The sequence below is a fragment of the Cuculus canorus genome, chromosome 4 (assembly GCF_017976375.1).
Source record: "Cuculus canorus isolate bCucCan1 chromosome 4, bCucCan1.pri, whole genome shotgun sequence".
NCBI lineage: Eukaryota > Metazoa > Chordata > Aves > Cuculiformes > Cuculidae > Cuculus > Cuculus canorus.
In genome coordinates, this window is record NC_071404.1 from 25,825,173 (window position 1) to 25,851,083 (window position 25,911).

Here is a 25,911-nt window from a genome sequence, read left to right on the forward strand (position 1 = left end):
ATTACATATAATCAAACCTCCGTGACAAACAGCCCAGCTGACGTTAATAGGACAACATCAGTCAATCTGTGGGCAGAAAGTGTTCATTCCCACATGATGGAAACTAAATCATATGAACAGCCCTTTGAAAAGTAACTTTTCTGGGTTCAGCTTTTCTTTAACAAGGATTATTTTCACTACATTGTCACTGGACTGTATAACACAACTCCAAGAGAAATGTTTTTCCAGCATTAGATCACTTGTGTAGTGAAAGATTTCTGACTTACACAGATGTGGGAGAGGTTAGAAGGGAAGATGTTTAAAGGAGCATCATTCATTAAATTGACATCTCACACTTAAAAAATGTTTGGGTTTTAACTGATTAGGTATATCAGAACCCCAGTTCCTATTTTTATCTGTTCTTTCTTTTTCTGTCTTTAAATTAATCTAATCACACATTTGGGAAGACATTTATGGAGGCAATGAAAAATCTAGGTGCCATCAGGCGCCTTTGAAGAAGATCACTTACCATGCAAGCAGCCTGAACAGCTTCTGATACATTGCCTGCGTTTGGTTCACACCAAAAAACGTGGCACTCAAAATGCTGATTTCCTGTATCCATAATGAAGGCGAAGGTGTGAACATCCTTGCCTACTCCCATGAAGGACAGGAACCGCACACGACACTCCACCATGATTTCTTCCTCATTCTGGTTATGAATCAAGTGATTGACCATTATTATTGGATATTCTGTGGCACCTGACTTTCCATTTTAAATTAATTAAATGGGGACACACTGATGCAGTACTGTGGAATTGCTTTTTATCTACCTGCATATGCCCAGTGTGCTCAGGCCGGGGCTGGATCTTCCCTTCTGGGCTGTCACCAGAAGGCACAGGCTTTATGTGTTAGCACTGAGTATATTGTGCATTTTATATACGGCTTGTTTTGCGAGGAAGACTCAAAACCATGCTCCCCTATCACTGCTATCTTATAGAGATGCTGGTTTAATACCTCTTCAATAGACATATATAAAAGATATTCTTTGAAAGCTTAATTGCATTATTCTCTACATAAAATGCCCTACAAAAGGACAGGGATGTGAAACAGATTTTAATATTATTTTTGGTTTCCATACCAAGAACAAGGTAAACACAGTTTAGAATTTAGGATTGCTATTTCAGGCTTAACCTACAACATTTGAGGCTCAAAATTAATAAAAAGGATAACACTGAGTTTGTTTTAAGTATCTAATGATTATTTACAATAATTGATATTTCTGAGGACGTGCTTGGGATGAAAAATCTGAAGCTGATATAAGCAGTAAAGACCTCTGCAATTTCACAGCACTGGGAAGAAATAAAATGCAAAATAAGCAAATGAATTCTAGAACAAATGAACTCTTTTATCTACTAGCGTTTTATGTGTTTGTGGTTTTCAACACTCATGTTACACATGTTCTAAACAAGAGAGTCTATCTTACTCTTTCATTGATGACGGTGACAGTAGCATCAGCAACATTCATTGTAACTGGCATCCAGTCTTCTTTGCTAGAGGAAGTCATTAGATTTTCAATAGCAGTATTCAGAGTATCCATTCCTAAAACAGAAGAAAATGTGATAATAAAAAATAAATACCTAAGTAAACAATAACAAAATAATTATTTTCACATAGTGGTACAGAAAGTAAATTTTTTTTTAACTCCTTATTTGACGATGGAAGGAAAGGTTTTGAAGTTGGTTTTCTTCAACAGTAGAAACAAAACAGGTGCCACTGGCTTGGAAAAACAGGATTGCATCTCGTTCAGCTGCTGCACCATTTCAGTTCTCCAGGGCCCTGAGCAGAGCTCATGTTCAGAGAAAGCAGTAGAAACTGTGCCTTCTTGGCAGCTCCCAAAATATGCTGGTTGCAAACCACATGTTTGAATGAGGCCCTGAACACCGGATGTCTTCATGCCTTACCCTTGGAAAATCATGCATTCACACGTGGCTCGTATAGTCCAGCCCTTAGAGTTTATGCAAGGTACTTTGGAAGTCACTTAAGCGTTACATACCCACAGGTTTAGTTACAGGTAGCATGCCCAGGTACTGGACGTGGAACTTCTGTACCAGTTCTGTCTTTGGTGTTGGGAAATCTACTGCATGGGAACAAAAACCGATTTCTGTTTACCAGCATTCACAGCAGGGAAAACCACTTTCATTTCATCAATAGCATAAAACAGTTTACCCACTAATTTTACTCTGAAGGTATTGTATTGATTAAAACATTTTCACTTCCTCTGACAAGAACAATGCTTAATAATTTCTAAAGGAACTAGAAATAACTTTGCATCCCCTAATTCTTGACTAAAGCTAAGAATAAGGCCACATTATATTGCTGTCATATTAAAAATCAGAAAAGCAGGTTAATGTGTCTCTTGAGACATATAGACCTAAGTTTCACTGCTTAACTATGTAAGATTTGGAATCTGTTTTTAATACCACCCCTGTTCATGTGTTTAACACAGTCTATAGTAATCAGTACTACTGCCCGAGCAATTACACAAGTTGATGTATGGACTAGGAGTAAGATATTCAGTACAAAATGGTGGATACATGTAATTTCCTGTATATCTAACACAGAGTATGTTTGTTCTCCTGGAATACTCTCAAAACGGCAACTATGACTAACAACGACATTCAAAGGCAACTTTCTTTTACCATGCAGCAGAGCGTGTGAAAGACTTAATTGGATGACAATCCACTTGCACCTTTTGCCTTGGAAGTTGCTAAAATTGATGCTGAAACTTAGGAGGGGAACTCCTACAGCTCTCCCCTGTATCCAAGGGATTAACTGGAGTATATTCTGTTTTTAAGGAAGATTTGGCTGATTTGTGCAGTCTCAAGTCATGAGGTAGGTGTTTTGATGTGAACACGACAATATGTCCTGTAGGGAGGGACTGTTCACAAAGGCTTGTAGTGATAGGAGCAGGGGCAACGGCTTTAAGCTGGAGGGGGGCAGATTTAAACTAGACATGAGGAATTTCTTCATGATGAGAGTGGTGAGGCACTGGCACAGGCTGCCCAGGGAAGGTGTGGATGCCCCATCCCTGGAGGTTTTCGAGGCCAGATTGGGTGGGGCCTTGGTCTGGTGGGAGGTGCCCCTGCCCATTGCCGGAGGGGTGGAACTGCATTAAGGTCCTTTCAAACCCAAACTATTCTATGATTGTATTGTATGTGCAGGTAGCCACAAATAAGTAAGATTGCATTTGCAACATCTGATTTCAAAATAAAAGAGGAAATGCACAAGTTGGCATAACTGAGCGACTGCCAACACAGCCAATAAAAATGTTGAAGGTACTACAGTAGCAAGTAACAGGCAGATACAGTAATTAAAAGACAGGATTGCACTCCTGACCTTTCCACTCAACATGCTCCATTTTGGTCAATAGCAGCATCAGAAATGAACCATACCCAAACCAGGACCATCCCAAGGATATTAGCTGTAACACAGTACCTTGCAGAGGGACATCAAGGGTGACATTTGTCCTCTCTTGCAATGAGCTGCCAGCCATAGCTTTAGCGTTCTTCCGTTCGGCCATAATCTGAAGAACAGATCCATCATACGGCATTTACTTTTTAAATATAGTACAGTAGCAACTACAGGATAAATTTACTCCTATTACAGCTCAGGTTTCTGAAATCTGAAATAAGTCAGAAGCTACATAACTAAATAGGTTATTCTTTTTGAATAACTTTAATTTCCTCCAGTTTATGCAGCATTCCGTAACTACATAACGAACCTAAGCAGTGTCCAAGCCTATATGAAAAATGGAGGAGGAAAAAAACCTAGCCATTTTTATCAATAGCAAAATTGTAGTGAGGAGTAATATAGCAAGAAATATAAATATTTAACACACAGAAAAGAATGTTCATTATTCATGTTCCCCTCTGATCTATCTTCTGCTGTGTATAATTTTTTCCTCCATTTTTATGGTTCTTCTGGAATTAAAAATCTCATGGAAAACAAAACCTGTTCTTCCCCCAAAAGGTATAATACTGCATAAAGGAAAAAAAAAAAAAAAACCCTTTCACTTTGGATGATTATTCCCTGCAGATATATGACTGAGACCCAGGGAAGCTAACAGAGGTTTTCCAAAGCTCAAATATGAAGCATTTCTATCTGCTTCTTTATGCTGTGACTGTTAATTGCAAATAAACTATAAAGATTACTAGTGTTCCAGCAGATGATGTTTGGTTTGAAGAGGCTTCTAGCAAATTTCTCTCCCCTCCCCACCCTTTTTAGGTTTTATATTTTGGAAGTATCTTCTGTTACATGGACACATGATAATATTCTCCCCACTGATGAAAAGCAATAAACACTAGCTTAGGAAAGAGCCCTGACTCAGCAAGAGGTCCAGTGTGTCAGTCAGCACATGCCAAGCACAGCCCTGAGCCTGGATTACACCTACTGCTGAATTATGAAGGAATATGCTCTACTTAACACCATTATCTTTGTTTTATCCTGCATTACCGTTAGCTATGGTTTTAAATGCTTATTTGCTCTCTTATCCAAAATTAATGGCAGGACTTTCATGTCATAGTTACACACACAGCAGCTCTACTGCCTTTCTGATACCCCTGTGTGTAGCTACTGTGGCATTTACTTGATGTTGACTCTACTGGATAAAAGCAGCTGTGGTAGGGTCTGTGTAGCATGTTTTTCCCTGGTGGACTTACTAGCAATTTCTGTGAGAACCAGGAGTTGCAGGAGAAAGACGTCAGCCACTGCTGCAATCCCCTCCGACAAAATTCCCAAGCGCAGCCTGCAGCTCCCCGGTCAACCTGAGCAGCTGGCTGAGCCCTCCTACCTGCAGTTCCTCGGGCACCCCAGCCTGGACAGACCTGCCAGGCCTTGCTCAGGCTTCCCTCTGCCACTGCCTCAGGCAAAACGCTGTTGCCCAGAAGGTTAGAGTAATGCACGCTGTGTAAATGCTCACGTTATTTGCATGGAACATCACAAGCTCGCATCTGCAGTGTTGCAAAAATGAAGACATTTTAGACTATACTATAACTAAACTAACGCTGGGAAGGATTGCTGATTGTATCTATTAGGCTCAGGGACCTCTAAACAGAGGACTGCAGACAACTCTAAATCCACTTGCCTTTGAGCAGATTTCATGTAAACTTGTGGCGATGGCTTTTGCGGGCGTGTCACATCGAAACACATGACATTTCAGAATCCTTGTGTCTTTGTCTCTTGCCACGTAAGCAAAATCTCTGTGTAAACAAAATGAATTGACACGTTAGAAACAAGCCAAGCTAATAAAGCCATTAGAATCAGTAGCGTCTCCAAACCAGCACGGTCTACTTCAATTTAACAGATGTATGTCTTAGCTGTCAAAGAATAAAACACGTGCTTTGAGAAAGCAGATCTACAAATGTAATGAGCTCTGTACCCATGGAACACATATCTGAAGTTTGGTGCTTAATCTATATAATTAAAGAGGTCATTACAGTTCCCTAACCCCGGTAACCTACTCAACTTACAACCTGTAATTCCAATCGCTATTGTAAATACATGGGAAAATCTGCTCAAATATTTTATTGAAGATGAAGTGGGGAGAGAATCACCCATTAAGACAGAAAACACGCAGCTCTTAAATATTAAAAAAATATGAGAAACAGCATACACGATTCTAGTGAGAGCAAAACCGTATTTCAAAGCACTCTACAAAGTGTTTAAAATATGCAGATAGTAATTAGAGATATGGTTACATAAGAGAGATGGAAACCTGCCAAGCTTTGCTCACGCTATCTGGCCTAAATTTCTGACCTTAATTTTTCAGAAGTTAAATAAAGCTGCCATACAAAAGAGATTTTTGTACCACCCTGGCTAGTCACCACGACATGGTATAGCTGTCTAGCACGAGTGATGAAAGTATCAGGATTATGTTTATTTGTTCTCAGGTTGTTTAAGATTTGGAACTCTTCTGAAAAATTTTAAGTGGGCAATGGTATAAAGAAAGCATCAGAGTTTGGATGCATCCCAATTTTGGGGATAACGAGTTAAGGACTGCCCCTGTTCCAAAAGCCATCACCACGGTTCTGTAGTGCTAATCTGCCTTCACAACTCTCTTGAGACAAACACATCCATTAACTCGTTCACCAGCAGGAACCTGAAGCTGGTTCTGCAGACATACAGAGAGAGAAACCAGACAAAGCCAGGCTTCTTCCCAACTTAATTATCTTCTTTGCTATACTAGACTATGCATTCCTTGGTCTTGCATCTCTGCATCTCTTACTCCTTGGAGTAACCACAGTCTAGTCCTTCTTTGTGACTCCCACTATCCCCAGACTCCTTTGGGATTTTGCATCCCTAGCAGAGCTATGCTGAGTAGCTAAATGGAATTAGACTGGACAAGGGAAACTGGAGCTCCCAAAAGCCTCTTACACCTGAAGTCTCTTTTCAATGCCTTTCCTTTTTACATGTAACTAATTACCTGCAAGGTCCCAACTGATGAAGAGACGGGAGGGATATTCTAGGTGGACAAAAATCCATATTGCCCTTCCCTTCTAAACCACAAGTTTTATATACAGGAATACTTCAGCTTATACTAAACTCTGTAAATATCCCAAGTGGGGTTTAATGTAGCACGGATTGCCAATTTCTTCACTCCTTGTAGATGCCCAGTGAGCTGAAGGATTTTGCACTAAAGTTATCCGGGGAGAACCAAAGACTGTGGCTGATAGATGGCTGGACTTCCAGTTCTGGATGAGATATGGACGTTATCCTGCACTTAAGTACCTTATTTGTGCTTAATGCAGCAGCACTAGGTTTTATCATTAATGAGGTCTTGCAATGAAAGGGGCAGTTGCCCACACCCTGGGCTGCTCAGTGACAGGCACAGATTTTTCCTCTTTTTAACAGCTTTGCAATCTGAACCCTGATAAATAATATATTAAAAAAATCCATAAAACTACCAGAAGCTGAGATGTGGAAACAAGTCCATGTGAATGAACTTTGCAGAAATACAGTGAAGCTGGAGGGACCTCTCCATCTCACCGTATCCCAGCACGTGATGGCACGCATTAAGGCACAGCAGAGAGACAGGAAGCAGTGGGGCGGCACGTGGAGCATGTTGCCACCTGAACCCTTTGCTGCATGAGGAACACAGCCCACAGGTGGCATCGGCTCCAGCACTGCCCTACCAGCACATGTGATGCTGGCACCCTGGGGAGGGATGGTGTTTCACCCAATTGCTCATGGACTGGAGGAAAAAATCACAAAGCAATAATCCAGGAAGGGGCTGTCTATTACAGAAGATGCTCTAAGGTTTCCCAGCTCCAGCCTGACTTCCAAGCACCTTAGCCACAATCTGCAAGAGTCTTCTGGCATATTGTTCCCTTTTGCTCCACTGCAAATTCATGGAGATGCAGAGTTCAAGTCAGAATCTTGCTCCTGGAAAAAAGCTGATGCTTTTTGTCTCACCTGTACATGTGCCAAGTCTTGCTTTAGAAGGGTTTCCTCCTGCCTTAATGTTTCAAAAGCAAATTCAAGACTGCTAGCTGGGCTTTTGTAACAAGATTAAGTGAAAGGGGTATGGCTGGGCTATGGCTTGCAAAAAATTAGCAGCTACAAGTTAAAAATGAAATCATAAATCCATTGAGATTTTTGGCTTTTGAAGTAAGCTTTCGACATTACTGATTCTCCTGAAAGCTCTGCAGAGCAAGTATTTGGAAATGCTCGGGTTCACTAAGGTCCCACATACAACGTCCTGAGCTTTGAAGAGCCCTTGCCTGGTTCAAGAGCTGTAAGTAAGGAATTTCCAGGCATCCAGAGCATTTGGGATTTTTGTTTTCTATGTGTTTGGCTTTAGCCGCCATCTTTCAAATGCCCTAAGTTTCAGACTTCACACTTTTTAGTCCAAATATCTTCCCTTACAAATATTTTAACTGTTCAATTAACAGACACGGATTTGCTACCATGACTTCATTAAGATTCCTTCCCCTTTACATGCAAAAGTTGCCAACAGTGACCCTCGCTGCAGGGTAGCAAAGATGCAGAAACAAGCGGACTGCTGTGCAGACCTTGGACCAAGGCCTATTCTTTACGAATGCAGACATAACAGTTGGAACCTGTGTTTGCATTAATATGAAATAACATTGAAAGTCATCTGTGTGACCATTATATGGCTAATTATTACTATTTACAAGCATTTACCTCAAATCAACAGTATTCCTTCCACAACCTGTAAACAAGTGATTTATGCATTCCTCTACAAGATGATCCTAGGAAGAACAGCCTGTATTGTTTTGCCAAGTTGCTTGCACTGCTCAGGAGCCTGTTTGAACAAACAGAAATCCACACAGCCTCAGGAGCACTATACAATACCAGGATTTCTAATCGTAAAGCCACCACTTTGAGAGAGTTGCACGAACACAGAAGATAACTCACTCCTTCTGTTAGCCATAGAGCTATCTGTTAGAACCTTCTTCTAAACGTTAATAAAAACTAAGATGGGACAAAACCAACAATGCAAGTCAGTGGAGCTTGGAGCACGTAATATGTTGCCAGCAAAACCCATTTAACATTTAACAGCTCAAGAAGCTGTGGTCCACCCTTTTATCAGCAGCTCTGGTAATGCCCTGGCACAACACAACTGCCCCAATTAGCTCCCACATCAGGCAGGGCATGTCCACTGTGCTGCTGTGTCACTGATGTGTGGACAGCCCTGAGGCCACATTAAATCTCACCCTACAGAGAGTTTATCTGAGACCTAAGCTCAACTGCAAGGATTTTCAGTCTTAAGGTAGTCTTGTAAGATAATACTAAACGTGCTTACTCAGCATGTTACCTCCCAGTGGAAGCAGGACTCAAAGGACTGCAAAGATAAAAGTGAGCCAGATAATTAAAGCCGTATTAAGCTAAAGACTGAATTCTGTCAGGATCAAATCAAAGATTTTTGACATACAGGAAGACAACTCATAATTATGCCTCGTAAGTGGGAAACACCTTAGAGTATTTTCAACAGCATTATAAAGGCAGATAAGTGGACTGGGGGTAGCCTGCTAAGTCTCATTTCTCTCACAAGTGTAAATTCACTTTTCTGATCAAAGTAGATCAATGTACAGGGCAGCGCTGACATTTAACAAGCTGACAAGCTTTTCAGTAAGAACATTCCCCTGTTCCTGCAAGGCTAATGATAGGCAAATGAACAAGCCACTGCACAGTGCCTGGCTCAGGAACCTCTCTGAATGGTAATACCTGTGGTGAGGGCAGAGAGGAATAGCATGATGAGCGTTATGGGTGCAGTTTCTATCGTGGGACACTCCAGGTGACAAGGAGGCTCACCTGCCACTTTAGTCCTGCCACAGAAGTGCCTGCAATCCTCTTGTCCCTGCAAGAGGAGGATGACAATGGACCCGATGAAACAGACCTGTTCTGCACTTGCCAATGAGCAGATACCACCCACAATGATGTTATTATTAGTTAAAATGCAATACGTTGATTTCCTGACCAAGCTAGTAGCAACCCTACATACAGGCCACCTAACACTCTCTTCCATGGACTGCTGCAGGACTACTTCATTATTTTAAACAGTTTGGGTTGGAAGGGACCCTTAAATATCGTGCAGTTCAATCCCTCTGCAGTGAGAAGGGACATCTTCAACTAGATCAGGTTGCTCAGAGCACCATCATACCCGACTTTGAATGTTTCTGCGGATGGGGTACCCACCACCTCTCCAGACAACCTGTTCCAGTGTTTCACTACCATCACTGAAAAAAATCTACACAAAATCTACCTGCTTTTAGTTTAAAACCATTACCCCATTACCCTTTGTTCCAATCCTCTCATCATTCTCTGTGGCCCTCCTCTGGACTCACTCAAGGCTTTCCTGTGCTGAGGGCTCCAGAGCTGGACACAGTAATCTAGGTGGGGTTTCACCAGTGCAGAGCAGAGGGGCAGAATCACCTCCCTTGACCTTCTGGCCATGCTTCTGTTGATGCAGCGCAGGATACAGCTGGCCTTCTGGGCTATGAACACACACTGCCAGCTCATGTCAGCTTTCATCCAGCAGCACCCCGAAGTCCTTCTTGGCAGTGCTGCTCTCGGTCCCTTCATCCTCTAGCCTGTGTTGATACTGGGGGTTCTTCTTAAATGTTGATGGCTCTACTGCTTGGCAGCAAGTTTCCCCATGTGTAGCCTGGAAAGCCTCTGTCTCATCTTTGTCCTGTCCTCAGTTCTTGATCCTGCAGTTTCCGTAAATATTTCTGCACATAAGGGTGTGCATTCATAAACAAGGTGGTACAGCACACTTACAGCAGAAAATGAAACACCAGCTAGTACATCAGTTTCAACGACTAAGAGCTAATAAAAACCTCTCATTGACGTTTCAGAATCACATACCAGTGTTTCACTTTAAGTACCTAAACAGCTTGAACAAAGAAAATCTGCTAATTACATGCATGGACTGTGAATATACATAAACCATTAGAAGATCAGGGCCTGCATCTGTAAATCAGCCAAGACAGAGGACATACAAGTTCTTCAAAACCTGTGCTACTGCATCAAATGCAATCCTGTGAGCTGCACCATCTGTCTTCAAATCATCAATCAAAACTAGCACGCAAACTGTCCTTCCTCCTTCTGACAGCATGCAGACAATGCAACTGATTTTATTAGCTCATGAGGTCACCTAGATGCTCACGCGTTTGCAGCAACGGCCTTACACAGCAGCCCAGTAGCCAGGACCTGAAGATGGTGGTTCAGGCTGGTGACAGCTGAATCCAACGCCAGTGGGTCTTACAGCCTTGCTTCAAGCATTCCTAGGCACATGCTTCCTCTCGGAGAAGATATAGCTTTGGGAATTCCAGAGTATCCGCTTCTTGCAACATCAATAAGAAAGTAGAACTTGGGGAAAGCTTTGTGTTTCCCTACACAGGACTAGGAGGCAAAAGCTTCTTGTTTTTCCAAAGCCTTGAATACTAAATAAGCCTGAAGAGTGCTCTCTGATTCTTGTTTCACTTTGGATCCCTTCTGGGTCACTTAATCTGTAAACCTTCATTCAACTGTAGCTCACTTAATGCTGATTAACATTTATGTGAAATTTATTGTGCAACCAGCCCCTTTGAGAATGAAGAAGTGGCAAGTTATGTGTTTGCAATAGAAATTTGTGGAAAAGGGCAAATACCTCCTCTTTCCATTCTCTCATCTTTACACCTTGCTGGGAAAACAAGGGGAAAAGGAAAGTCAAAAGCCTTCAAAGCCTATGGCTGGATAAAGAGCTAGCATGGGGTTAACAGATCACTTCTCATCCACCTAGAGTCTTCTGTGTCTCAATAGGGTGTGTGTGCACAGGAAACTCATGGGATTGAAACCACATCTCCTGGGAGAACTCCCTTGCATGTCAGTGAGGAGAGCAGCAAGGTGTTTAGTGGTAAGATAATGTATTTTGTTGCAGAAAAAAAGCTATATATTCTTAAACTTTACAAGACAACCACACCACTTCTATTCATACAGGATTACAGAGATTGAGTACTGCATAGTAGATATTTTTTAAAATCATCTGTGCAAGTACTGTGCTAGTATCTTCCTGGTTATAGGAACTACATATAAATAATTTGGAAAACACCTAGAAAATCAGAAAAATAGGTAAGAAGAGTATTTGGCTGCACAAGTGAGCTGAAGAGCTAAAAATCAATAGAAATTTCTTAATTTTGAAAGAGTACAGGACTACATAGAGACATTTTAAAAGGCAATTTAGAGAACTGCAAAGACAACGTAAGGTGCTAGGTAGAAAGGAATTTCATTTTTATTTGCTCTTTTACCCTCTTTAATTGGCAAATGTCTACAGTAATTGACTAAACCTTAGATAGCCGTACCTATTTAACACCTGGCTAAGCATCAGTTAGCTGCCTAACCCTGGATTAATATAATCACATTAAATGCAATTTATGCTAATGCTGTCCTGTTTGAGTAGCAGTCATAGCCATTTGGCACTATTAGACTAGAGTCCTAGGAGACATCCCAATTAAGTACAACCTGGAAGTGCAGCACACCCTCTGTTACATTCTCACTTCAAATTTACTTCTTCAAAGGAGCACAGAACTGCATTAACCCTTGATTTTTTCATTAAAAAACCCCAAGCCTTGAAGTCTGAAATAAAAATTTTTACTATTATCCATCAAAATTAAATTGCTGTGATTTAAAACAACTGTATTAAAATTATACACATGCAGGAAAATGTAAATTGCTTTACAGATTTATGTATTACAAATTGCAACAAGAATCCTTGAACCAGAAAATGATATCCTCTAGGCAGGGCATAAAATTGATTGAAATACATCCAGAACAGCCTACAAAAGATGACTGTTGATTTCTACATACCTATGTGACCATACAGACTCCTGCAACTGCACGGTCACAGAGCGCATGCTGCCAGGCTATGGGGAAACCATCCCTCCTGAATCTATAACTGTCAGGCTTCACTTTCCTTTCCTGTAAACTGCTGGCCAGCGATTTGTGAAAGAAGGAAGAAAAAGGGGGGGGCGGCCACCACTATGGCAAAACGGGGTGAGAAGGCACTTGGCAGGAGGCTGCAATTCACCAGCGAGATCCATGTGTCCATGGAAGAAGAGTAAATGAGCAGGGGAGGAGACACATGAGAAGTGGATAAATATAGTGCAAACAAGGCCATGCTCTGACGAAGTTTTTCCATGACAAATCAATATTCTAGTATCACAAATGGCAGAGAAGATGAGATGCAAGAAATCCTGCAGTAACATGTACATCAGAAATTACAGATCTTCAGGGTTAACACTTAAATTTTTTATCAAGACTGCTCTTTCACACAGGAGAACAGAGAACGCTTTATAACTGAAATGAAGTCTGAGACTCTCTTCAGTTCACTTGACATTTTATTAAGGTCACATCAAGGAGTTTGCAAAGTTAGGGAGAACAACCGGAAGGTATGAAATGAGAACTAGATTAAACAAGCAGCATTCACACAATCTGCAAAATCTCTTTGTAGAAGATTACTGAGGACCTTTCAACTCTCATTTCACCCACCAGATACCAGACAGACGCTGAATGAATCCACAGCTTCCTTTCCACACCCTCCAAAGGAAACCCATAACACCTTCTCCAGGTGACTACAGCAACCTCTTTGGAATCAAATCCCACAGGAAGAGGAAAAAACTAATTACTCCTATGAGTCTTCTCCTTCCCGTTTCTCCCAGATAGTCATGGTGCATTTAACCACACATACTCTTCAGTGACTAGAGTAGGAAGAGATGTAGGAGAGAATGAGTTTTCCCTACATTTCTGACAGTCGCTAGCAATTCTAGAAACCTACAAAAGCCTTGCAATTTTCCTTCTCTCCACCCCACAGAGTTCCTGCACCTCTCTGGCCGCTCCTCAGCTACAACACAGAATGGCAGACTTGGCCACCACTACATTATTCTGGTCATTATTTTTTGATCCAAGTAATCAAGATGCCCTCCCAAGTGGAGGCTTTTGGGGGACTTCTCTTATTTTGGTTCTCACACAACTTGAAAATCAGTTCACATGCAGAAAAACGTCAGTTATGCATTTATTAAATTCTCCTCAAATGGTCAGGCATTGACAGAGCATAGCTTGTTTTTCTAATTCTTGCATAAAGTTTGTAGGGCGAATTATTCCCTGCTGAAAGGCTGTTTGCTTCATTCCTTGATAACGTCACTTTCTAGCTCTCAAGGAGGAGCTATGGCTACTTTGTGCGGTACTCAGAGGCTTTAATCTGGCAGCCCTTGAAACACACAGTCTGCCAGTTTTTCTTTGATGTCTTATCACTGCCACAGTTCTGTGTGCTTCCAAAATTTGTTCAAACCCTCACAGAGCTGATAGGTCTAATACCCAGCTCAGCCCTTCTGAGTCCAGCACTTCCAATCCTGAAAGCATTTGCATGATTTTCACTTCAGTTTCCTTCCTGGAGACAGATCCTCATGAAGCCACAGAAGCTGTTCCCCTAGATGGGCTTCCCATATCCCAACACTGCCCACCAGCTCTTGTACGAGAGGGGACAGGTGACCTGTCAGCCTTGCCACCACTGCCTCAGTAGCCAGAAAGGTAACTTTGAAGTGCTATCAATCTTTTCCCTTTCTACTGCCACGGGCTATACTCCACCCCTGCAAAGGGGTGACGATTTACATAGATGGAGTCACGTCAAAGCGTGATTCAGTATCTAAGCTCTCCAGATCATGAGCTATGTTAACATAGTGACGACAGGACAGACTGTACAGCTAAGATTTATGTTCCATGCTAGTCCTCATTCCCAACCTCACCTCATGATCATATGGCTGAAGTACTACTGTCAGGGCAAGGAGGACAGCCTATCACACATGTCGTGGTCACCACCAAGCCTGCCCTAAAGACTATGCACTCTTGCAGCACTGGCAGCACAGGGGGGGGCCTAGCTAACAGCATGCGACATCCAGCTGTGGGTAGATGCGGCTTACTGCTGCTCCCCAACTGCTCGACAGACACGGCAAGTTGAAAAGTTAAGCAGCAGCTTAGACCTCAGCTTGTTTAAAAAGTGGATTTAAAGGAAGACAGAACTTCTGACAGATCCTATAAAAATCACTAACCACTGACTTTATTGCCACAAATTTTTGACTGTGACTTTCCCCCGTCCCGCCCCAAATTGCTTCACAGCATTTATCAAATGTGTGTGGGCTGGGGGCTGCCTTCCTACCCAGTGCAGCAGTTTTCAAGGAAAATGCACACAAATTAGGTAGGTTGTCAAGGCCATTGTCATTGTCCTCTCTAGCATCGCAAAGTGATGGTTTACGTCTTCAGGATGGCCAATGTAGAATTTTTGATGAATGCTTAATTTCTTTTCATTAAATGAATGTGTTATTATGCTTCTGAACCTCTGAAGAGCCTCTTTGCAGCAGATTCTGTAAATTTTATTTTGACAAATTAGTATTTTTTTATTTTTGACAATGTTTCTATCTTCCAGATTTAATTGCAAGATGTGGGCCTTTGTTCTTGAGGAATATTTAAAGATTTAATAAAGAAATACATCAAGTTGAAATGTTCAAAGCACTACTACAGATTTAAATGAAGATGGCAGACTAAACAAGAACAGTTAATCTCTCCAGTGTGATTTGTTTTATAAGCAATGCTTACTAGTTCTCCTTTGTTCTTTATTATTCAGAGAACACAGCGATTGCGCACAGACATTACCCACAAATCTGCTTGCAGCTCACTTTTGCCAGTGTTGGTCTGGGAGGATCATCACATGAAATCTACATTAGATTGCAAAGCCACAATCAAGAAAGTTCAAACATTTCCCTAGGCCAGCACCGCCTAAAGAATTGATTAAAAACCAGTCGAGCCTGGAAACCATCCTCATTATATTCCACAAAGCAAACACGAGGAACAGTCCACATCTCCACACCACATTCATTTCACCCAGTCGCAGTATCGAGTCTGTGCAATGTAGGAGAGCAAACAACCCCCAAATCTCAGATGTCTGAGCAATGCAATTCTATCACTAAGAGCCTTTGGAGATGCTGCAGGCCTTGTGCTGCAAAGCACCTGATTACAATGCCTTACTGTCTGAGCTCCCATGAAACAGGAAGCATTGTAGAGAATCCCAAACAATTGCTTTGTACATTGAAACAAATCAAACATACTGGGGACAACCTTTCTTCGAACTTGAAAGACAAGGGACCAGCCCAGCTGGATCCAAAATACCAAAAATAGGAAATAAACATCGTTTCCAGCTCATACTAAACTTAGCTGCTAAATTCCCAGCTGTATGCATCGTGGTTTATTAATTTTGTTTTAAAAACAAAAGGCGGGATTTTAATACCACTTTCCTGCATTTCAGCTTACAGAGAACAAAAAAATCTAAGTTTTAAATGCAAAACAGCAGAGGCAAATATCAAATCACTGCACTACATGATTTTATATTGCTTTAGTACTTCAAAAAAACCCCAAACCAACGGGCAATATCAACTGGACAAATACCGTTAATAGCAAGATGAAAAGATGACAGAGAGATATGAATTTACTCACTGAAGTTTAGCTTCCGTTCACTGATACAAGCAAACCGATACAAGCAAACCAATACAAGCATTATTTGGTGCATGCCCAAAGGATAAACATAAAGAATAATGGAAAAAATGAAAATAATTTACCTCTCTCTGAATCCAGGGAAGCATGAAGAAACAGAAAGAGAAAGTTAGAAATAACTCACACAGAGCTCCAGCACACGATGAGACAGGGTAGCTGAAAGAAGTGCTGTACATTTAACATTCAATGTTTGTTTGTAGTAGAGTGTAGCTGAGCATGCTGCCACTATTTCCTTCTGACACTTACTTTGATTGAATCCTGTTGCTCCAAAGTTCGTATTTTTAGAAACATGCAATGAAGCCAACAGTCATCAGCTGAATTTAGAGAGGCAGCAGAGACATATCAACACCAAGAGGTAATCAAGCTTAAAATATCACACACAGGTCCAGAAAGTAGTATGCAGAAAGCATAAACAGAAACAGAAAGTGTATGACTTTTCTTTCTTCCAAAATAACACTATTTAAAGCAAACACTAACAAAACAAGAATAATTCTTGAGCCTGTGAAAACCTTACATTGTTTAAACTGAACTACAAGAAAGATCACCATGAGTTCTTCTTAAATACAATCTCCTTTTTTATTCTGCCTCATGCCCCAAGGTCACCTGGGTTCCTCTCAAAGTTGCATCCTGGAGAAGTGACAGCTTTGGTGTAATAACCTCACATGAGCACTGGGATGAAGTCAGGATGTATAAAATCACTACACAAATTCATTTCCAAGGCACTTCAGCAACCGCTAACTCTTGGTACAACTTAACCAATAGCCCTTTCCTGAAGGTGAAGGCAGCCAGGAGAGATGAAAGCCTCCCTGGCTGGGGGATTCCCTTCTTCCCTCTTTGTGCAGAGCACTTCTCGAGCTGCCAGGTGAAGAAAGTTGTGGTTTCCTGTGACATTACCACGAAGGGTTTAGCAGCACTGTGGAACATGGTGGGTTGTTTTCCTGCTTCCACCCAAGACATTGCACTATGCAATGTCTAGTGTCTTTACACGGATAATAATCATTCTCCAGAAGAGAGCTGATTAGTCCTGCTCTCCCACCCCTGCCTCCTGCATGCATCTCACAACTCCCCTTTGTTAAGAAGGACTCATCTCCAGTAAGCATCTGAGCAAAGTTCACACACTGCACAAAAACGTGGGATCCCACATCATCCTAGTTTGTAAGTGACTCTGAGAAAAAAAAAGCAGTGGAGTGGAAAAATCATTTCATTTCAAGTAATAAGGGCAGGATTAAAACCAGCACACTGAAGGGAAAGGATTCAATTCCCATTAGACATCTCACTTTAGCAAGCTTCCAAAGCTTACAGGGATTGATCTGTTGCTTAGAAATGGCTTAGCGAGTAGATCTGGAATACACATAGGCTCTGTACACCTGTTTTTAACTAAATGTACACATGGTTAGCTAATGCATCTGTCCAACAGAGGAGTGCAAGCCACATACAGACACACATGTACACAGCTAGGTTTAATTTCTTTCTTATGTCAAGACGAAACCTTTCTTGGTGCAACTTATACCCGCTTGTACTCCATGTGGCACCTTGTAAACAATAATTCACGAGAACAACTTCCCCAGGGATGTCGTGGAAGCCCCATCACAGGAGATTTTCAAGATGTGACTGGACAGAGTACTAGACAATCTCCTCTAGGTTTCCCTTCCCATGAAAGGCTGGATCAGATGAAAAAGGGCTCTTTGCTCCACTGCCCTCCGTACAGTGAACTGGGAGTTACTTCTTTTCAATATCCAGTGGTGACCTGAATGGATCTTCCCAACCAAATCCCACTTACTCCTTTGCTTCTCCTATATGGACTTTCTACTGGACTTTGCAGAATCAGCAAGGTCTTCATCGTGCCTATTGCTAACATTTTAGAAATTAAGAGGTTAAAATTAAATCTCAGTATTGCGAATATTGTAAGTTTTTCAAGCCTAAGCAGCCCTTGATTCTACATTCCAGTGCCAATTTGAAATCAGAATTGAAAAACCAGTATCACTTTTACTTTCCCACAAAATACAGACAATATTTCTAAGTAGTATGAAAACCAAAATATACATATGATTTTCTTCATTTATTAATCACTGGCTTTATATGAAGTACACAACCTGAGATTACCTCTCAGAAAAAGCTTTATATTGTAAGAAACTTCTGGAAATTTAGACACAATGTGCTAGGGGAAGAAAGAAAGGGAAAAGAAATGCCTTAAATCTAGCAGATTTTTAACACAGTACAATTAGACATGAAACAATACCTGCTGGTACAGATGCTTAAAGGGACATCTGTTAATTCCCCCATCATTATGCAAGATACAACTGTACAGAACAACCCCCTTGCAGCTCCCAGTACAGACAAAAAAAAAATGCATAGGAGGAAATTCAGGAAGGTGAGAGAAGAATGCAAGCAGTTGGGCTGCTGGACTTCCCTGGGCAGTGAGGAATGAGCTGGGCTCCAGTGGAGGGACTCCCACACCAAGGGATGCATGTGAATCAACAGAAGCTGCTTACAACCAGTTAATTAAGGCTTTCCAATTAACCCAATATCTCCTCACTGAGTATCTTGTAATTTATGAATTAATTTCACACAAAAGACTATTTGCCTGTATTCCCTTCACATTCTAGTAGCTCAAATAGGGTTTAATAATTTATCTTCAAACTTTAAACAAACAAATAAATCACCCCAAGGCTAAAAAGCAAACATGAAAAGCTTCAGTCCAAGTGGCAGATTTTCTTGATGGCTCTAAGTGGCAGAAATGATGCGACAGCAGCTGTGCTACTGCTTCAGTATGGTGCTCTATATATCCTTTTCCAGGCTGACTGAGCTAAAAGGGGTCAAGCCAGAGCCTGCCAGTAACATGGGAAGATGATACTTAGAAATTGTGTCAGTGCTGCTATGCAGCATTTCAGCTTCATTTCTGAGGGGAAAAGGCCAAGACCTCTAAGGAAAACAGCCCGTAACCTTCCAGTTCGCAGAGGCTTGAGAAAGGAGCCCCCATTCCAAACTGAGTCCTGACAGGACATTGCCTCCCTTCTAGGAGGGTGACAGTTTCCTCCTCCACACTTCTGCCAGGCCCATTTATTCCAGGTTGTTTTCCAATGAGCACCTTTAGAGGCAGCGCATTCCGGTACTGCCAAAGGTACTTGCCTCCCTCATCACTCCCTTTCACCTGCCCTCCTTTTGCAGAGGGTCATACCTGGCCCAGGGATGGAGGCAAGGCAGTTGCACAGAGTGGAATTATTGATAGGGCATCATCCTGTGCGAGAGGTCTGCACAATTTGTGACAGTGCTTGCATAGGAGACAACTTCTCCTTCCAATCCTGGGTTTTGTAAATCAGTGCCTGATGCAGACTGCATCCTGGAGGCTGATCACTGCTACACAGTGTCCACCCTACAAGCTGAAGGATAATGGGAACCAATGGAAACACTGAGAGGTGAATAAACTGAGAGGCACAGTGTTAACACCCCTATTCACACCAAAACACCCTTCACGTGGCCTCCTCCAGAGGTCATATCTAGATTTCTGCATCCAGGTTTGGGCCCACCAGTACATGGCAGGGAGTGACAAACTGGCACAAGTCCAGCTGAGGGCCACCAAGGCTGCAGGAACCACACTTGTTTAGTGTGGAGGTGGGCTTGTTCAGCTTAAAGACAAGGTAACAGAGGGAGGACCTAGTTAGTGTCTTCTACTCACTCATGCAAGGATTAAAAACTAGAGCAAACCCAAGTTTCTTTGCTGAGAGGGGGTGACCCCAGAGAGATACTTCAAGAGACTGCACAATCTCTGTTCTCGAAGGTTTTTAAAACTATCAAGCAGAAACTGCCTTAAGGTAATCCTGAACCCTGCCCAGCTTTGTGCAGTAGGCTGGTCTAGGTGACCTGCTGTGGTCCTTTCCAGGGTAACTTTCTTCCTATGACTCTAACAGAAACGCCTCAACCCATAGGATGGAGACGTGCTGTGGACACGGACATGCTGTGCTTACACACATGGCCAGTCTATGCGACTGTCTCAGTGGTGGGCACAGGGAGGCCGGCAGGGGTAAAATGACATAACGCAGGAGCCCTGGCAGCTCAGGTCCTCTGCACACCCAGCCATCCCTGCCCGGGACTCGAAATACCGCATGGTTGCTACTGCTGTGTCTGCTGCTTCAACAAGTGCCACTGTAAGACTACAGCATGATGGACAGCAAACCACATCAACAAACCCAACAAGTTTTGTTCTTGTGGTGTCTCCAATAAGGTATTTAAAGATCAAGGTGATGCTCCCATGCTTGGCTAATATTTTAGTGGCGCATCACATGGGAAAGCCTCAGGAGACTACTTCCATCTACCTGGTAGAGTTAGTCTATGTCTACATCCCAAACACTTTCGTGACTGATGCATTCAGCTAACAGGGTGAAGAGGTTAATGCTTCACACCTCTTCATTCCTGTAGTTTCCCCTGGAGCCTGGCTGACTGCCACTTCCCCAGAGCAGATCAGAAGAAATAAGACTGTCGTATGCACATATGACCTACAGCCCTCGTGATCACATTTTCACGTGGGAGTACACCCATCATCAGGTGCCCTGACCATCTCTCTGATCCCTAACCATCTTTCTTCCTAAGAGACAATGACCAGCTGAAATGTATTTGCTTTCAATTACTGTAGAGCTTCAGTGAACTAAACCACATTTTACTTGATGAAAAATAATGATGCATGGCACAAGCCTTTCATTGTTATTTACAGTTATAAGTACTTGCCCAAGCATATCCTCTGAGGCATAGAAGAGGCTCTTCTCTGATTTTCTAATTTGTAATTATTAAGTCTAGCATCACTTAATGAAGCAAAATGTTTATGTAAAATATATTTACACCTCAACAATATAACATGAACAAATACAGGAAACAACCTTCAAGCCTATGAATCTGGAAGTCTCTTGCTTGCTTCAAGAATGAATACCTCTTTCACTTACATATATCCACTAGAGAAATATAGTTGCTTTTACTAAAAGGAAAATATCTGCGGTTTGTTATTTTTCTAAGGTTTTGGTAGCTTTTTTGTCTTTTTTCTTTTTTTTTGAAATAGTCCTTAAGCCTTTTGTATTCCAACAAGCACATCAGACTATTACAGCAGAATGGCCTTGAGTTTCTGGGTCCCTTCCGCTACCAGAGTGGAGACTGAGTAGAAGTACAACTAATGCTTTCTGCAGAAATCCCCAGTTTGCTCTGGGCCAGATTGTGCCATTAATTTTTAAGCAATTCTCCACTGGTAGCAAGGAAGACTTCTGCTTAAAAATTGATGGCTTGATCTAGCCTTCTGTTGCTAATCATATATTATGAAGACTACTATAACCTAGTTAGATTCTATTTTTAAAATAAAAAGCAAGTACGAGGCAGCCTGACACATTATATGAATTCACATTCTGTAAAGACTAAACTGTACTCTTAAGACCAGAGGCTCTGAATCACTAAGTCCCACTGATATTTTGGGTGCTACACATCATATTGGTATCTCACAGGCAAGCTGGTTTCTTGTTATCCCTCAAGGCCTCTTCACAAATAAGCAGCCTCAGATCACTACCATTTCTTCAGGGTTCTCCTCATTCTGTGAGCACTAAATGACAGTGAATGAAGACCTGGGATGAAAGAGTGGGTGCACTTCCAGCTCCCTAAAGCACGCAGCCACCCCAGGTACCCCCTTTTTTCCTGATGTAAGCCCAAGCCATCTTTCATAACCCACTGCAGATCATTTCACTCTCCTTAGAAAACATTACATTTGGCTTGTTAGGGAAAGCAATCGCATTTCCAGAAGCATGCTAAGAACTTTTAACATCAGACCACCTTTTCATCAAATCACTAGACCACCATTTTAGATTGATCAGTTGAATATGAAATTTTCTGTTTTAATTTTTTTAAGAACTATTAAATTGAGCCAGGTGCAAAAATACTTCCAATTTGGAAACTTCTTAAAAGATACAGAGACAGCTTTAATCACACCAAAATACAACAACAAAAAACAGAATGATGTTTTCTTTGGCAGATACCAAACCAAATCCAGGGACCTGCCAGTTATTTTCTAACAGGAAATTAAACCAAATGCTTCTTACTGACTTGGTATGCCCTGATTTAGAATTGTGACATTTCAGGTTTTGACCAGGATTAACTTCTCCCAGAGCCTATCTCAAGTAACACTGGAGCAAAGTCTGCACCTTAACACAAATTAAAGCTATACACAGCAATTGAATCAACACGAGCACTCTAATTGATAAATTAAATCAGAATTTTGTACCCACTAAGAGTTTTACTTCATGTCACAGGAAACTATGACTGGCAAATCTGAAGGATATCCAACATAATGTAACAATACAAGAAACACCATGAATCTTCAGTACACACCTTAATCATCTAAATTAATAATCCACACAGTTTGTTTGATCCTCATCTGTATTCTAACTGATCAGTGTTTAAAATATATTCATAGATAGGGTTATTCATGTATGTACATCCATATACAGTACTGTCGATGCACTTTTTTCAACAAAAAAAAAAATCTAACTGGTATCACATAATAAAACCCCATTCTCTTTCTCTCTTTTAATTCCTTATGAAAATAAATAAGTCAATTTTTACTGAGAAATGCTCCAGGGCTAAGTAATATCCTTTCCCTTGCTCACAAGTTGTTATAACTGCATTAACTGCAAGGCAACAGCTACAAAAACATAATTAAAGCCATAGTTTTAAGAGATTAAACACTTCATACATTTCCCTGATAGAGATCAAGACTCAGCAATGTTTGCTATCTTTTAGGAAAGCAAAAAATTACTGCACAGAACCGGAAGACCAATGAGATTCCATAACAAGAGAGACATCTATTTTACAAGTGAAGCTGCTGAGTTTAAAGAAACAGATAGATGTGCTTCTCTCTCTTTCATCCCTTCTGCACTCAGCATAATGAGGATTCAAAGCTATATATCAATTAACAGATCAATGAAATTTCTCCTGCTGCAAATTCTTTATGAATACAGATAGGATTAAGCAAGCATAGAGACCTCAAAGCAATACATTACGTTTAAATCATGAAGTTTCCTCTCCTGTCAAAAGAGCCATTAACCATTTCACTTCAACTAAGTATATTTTAGAACCATGAATCCTCTCCATTGCAACACTTCTGTCTTTAAACATGTTTACTTCTTTTGGAGCTCTACTAAGATTTCAGATTGCATAATCTCCATTGTCCATTACAGGATGAAAGAAGAAAGCTCAGACTTAACTACAGCATTTTTTTATCCATTAACACAGCATTACTAGTAAAAGCAAATTACGATCATCCTCCATACAATCAAGCTAGTGAATATGCAGACAGTAACCACAGGCAGTTTAGGAACACATAGTTCTGAGCTGAACACAGACCCCCAAACCTATTAATCATCAAGATCCATTAGTTAGCTTACTGCTCAAATGAACAACATGTGAAGGGATAAAGGAGACTGAGAACAGCATCGAATACTCACCACTCAGCACACAATCCAGCATTTCTGCTACAGTGCTCTCCTGAAGGTTGTTAAGTGTCAGCTATTGGAGAAAAGAAATCTGACTTGCCTTTGTCACACTAGGAGCTGTAATTTGCCTCACAGGCTTCCACACACAAGCTTTAGACTAATGAACCGTAGCTTTGAAAATACAATTCCACACAAAGGCTACTCCTAATGTGAGACTGTTGTCTGCAGAGGAGGCTGAGGTTTTTTTCTTGTCACTTTTTAAGTTTCTTACCTTTCTCTTGCAGCACACAAGAATTTAATGCCAAGCACGTCACACACAACCACCCAACTCAATGCTCTGCCTGGTTCCTGTCTCCGTTAGCGTGTATCTAGGCATCAGATGATGCAAAGTGCACTTGATGCAGTTGTCTACTTGTACTTCAACGACAGGGACGGAACACCCCCGAGAACAGCGGCTCATTCATTTTGCATCGAGTTGAAGCACATCATGTCAGCTCCCACTCTCCTCACGGACTGTGCACGCTTGTGTTTGCTGGCTCCAGCTGTGAGTGAGTGGGTGCTTCCCCTTGGAAGGCATTGCTCCATCAGGGGTGTGTCTTCTCCTCCCTTCTCATCGCTTTTTGCATTTGCGAGCTCCCCATGCTCTGACCCACAGAAGAGGCGCCTCTCCTCCCCCTTTAACAAATCTTTGCTGCTACGCACTGTGTTTCTAGCCTGTAAACTTCCAAGATTAATCTGCTGTGACAGAAGCAATCTTTCAGGGAAAGCTGAAGTATGCAGGAAGTCTTTCCCTCCCAGTTTCCAAACACCAGTGCAAAGCTTTCACGTTGTGACTCTGAACCGAATGCAACACAGAAAGCAAGTCTTTTTAACAGGGAGCAAAGACTTACTGCCAAATCAAAAAATTCAGACAGAAGTACAATTGCTTTTACTTCAATGAAATTACACCTGCTTGTGCTACAAGTGAGATTTATCCTTGAGCTGTAAAAACAAACACACAAAATAATTTGATTTTCCAGAACTGGCACATGCAATTATAGTAGATCTAATTTAGAGGTGTTACTTGCACTAAAGGTGACAATAAATCCCTCCCTCCTATTATCAAAAAGGTTTGGCAGGACTGGTTATGCTTAAGTGATAACCTGAGCTTTTTCTGGATTTTATGGGAATAACAGGTTGGAATTTAATAAACAAATCTGTTGATGCTGCCTGAGAAGAAACAGATCCAATTCTTTCTCGGATGTGCTGGAAGCCCCGCACTAACAAGAATTCAAGGCCATGTAATTATATTTGTACTGAAGCAAACGACTAAGTTCTTGAAAACCTTGACACAAATGTGGAACTTGCTTGGGGTAAAAAGGGGCATTTTTAGGGACAAACAAAATTACACCTGAAACTGGTTAAATGCAGTAAAATATACACACACTACACTTTTCATCTAGGTTCCAACACACAGTCAATGTAACTTGTTTAAACTTGCAAACGAAGACAGAATTAATCCGATAACTATGACAACTACCCCTCTCTACTGCTGTTCTCCCCCCCTTTTACTCTCAGCAAGTAGCATACAACAGGATATGGTAGCCTTCCAGCTGGCCAAACGACAGCATTCGTGAGAACAATGCCAGTCTCCAACTTAAAAGGCTTGTAAAGAGGGAAGCTAGACTTTGCCATTTTAATATGCTGGAACAGTTTGTGGGAAAGAACCACTCCTCCATAAACTTCTTTGCAGTACAAGAAGAGATCTAGCAGAATTTTGGAAACCTGTAAAAATAAGTATAATTAAAACTGCGTCCCAGTCTTTGACTTTTTAGCTGGCCATCCAGTAAATGAAATGGGACTGAATTCTAATACTGTGTTGGTTTTGATATTTTCATAAATGACAGATGTGATACTTAACTGCCTGTGCACCTTTCAGTAACTGCATGGTTAGACACAGACATGTTGGTTCTGTTGTTGGGAAATAACTTGCCCGTGTATCAGCATTTTAGCTTCCCTCTCCCCACACACTCTGCTCCTCTAAGTTTGTTGCCTCTAGTTGCTGTCTATAGAAAGGGAAACAGATTTACTTCTGCCAGCAGCAACAGGAAACTCTCCCAGTGCCTGGCCAACAGACAGTTTCTGAAAATGAAAACCAGTTTGGGCCCAATGCGTGTTTGGGAACACGCAATTTGCTTAGTAATTACAACTGTCCCTTGTGTTTGCTGTTCTTGCAAAATTTAGCTTAACCAATCCTGAATCCTACCCAAAAATGTGAATTCAAACACGAATGCAAAATTTTAGGTGTAGGTTTTGGGGGGGGGTGGTGTCCAATTTCTGATTCTTCAGGATTTTACTTGGTCAAATACATGCAGTCTGAAAATGAAAGGTA

General features: G+C 41.4%; 1 protein-coding gene across 17 annotated transcripts in view; it reads right to left on the bottom strand.

Moving 5' to 3' along the window:
* Window positions 1-25,911, bottom strand: part of APBB2 (amyloid beta precursor protein binding family B member 2) — a 190,632-nt gene that overhangs the window by 6,422 nt on the left and 158,299 nt on the right. For 11 of the 17 annotated variants that reach the window (XM_054064380.1, XM_054064386.1, XM_054064382.1 and 8 more), the window contains 5 exons: window positions 5,123-5,237; window positions 3,475-3,562; window positions 2,033-2,116; window positions 1,463-1,578; window positions 509-688 (listed from right to left, as the gene is read on the bottom strand). In XM_054064380.1, the coding sequence (XP_053920355.1) occupies window positions 509-688; window positions 1,463-1,578; window positions 2,033-2,116; window positions 3,475-3,562; window positions 5,123-5,237 (583 nt within the window). Of the gene's footprint in view, window positions 1-508; window positions 689-1,462; window positions 1,579-2,032; window positions 2,117-3,474; window positions 3,563-5,122; window positions 5,238-16,145; window positions 16,308-23,552; window positions 23,685-23,811; window positions 24,151-25,911 lie in introns of those variants that run through there. The other 6 variants (XM_054064384.1, XM_054064392.1, XM_054064396.1 and 3 more) reach the window with 5 other exon arrangements.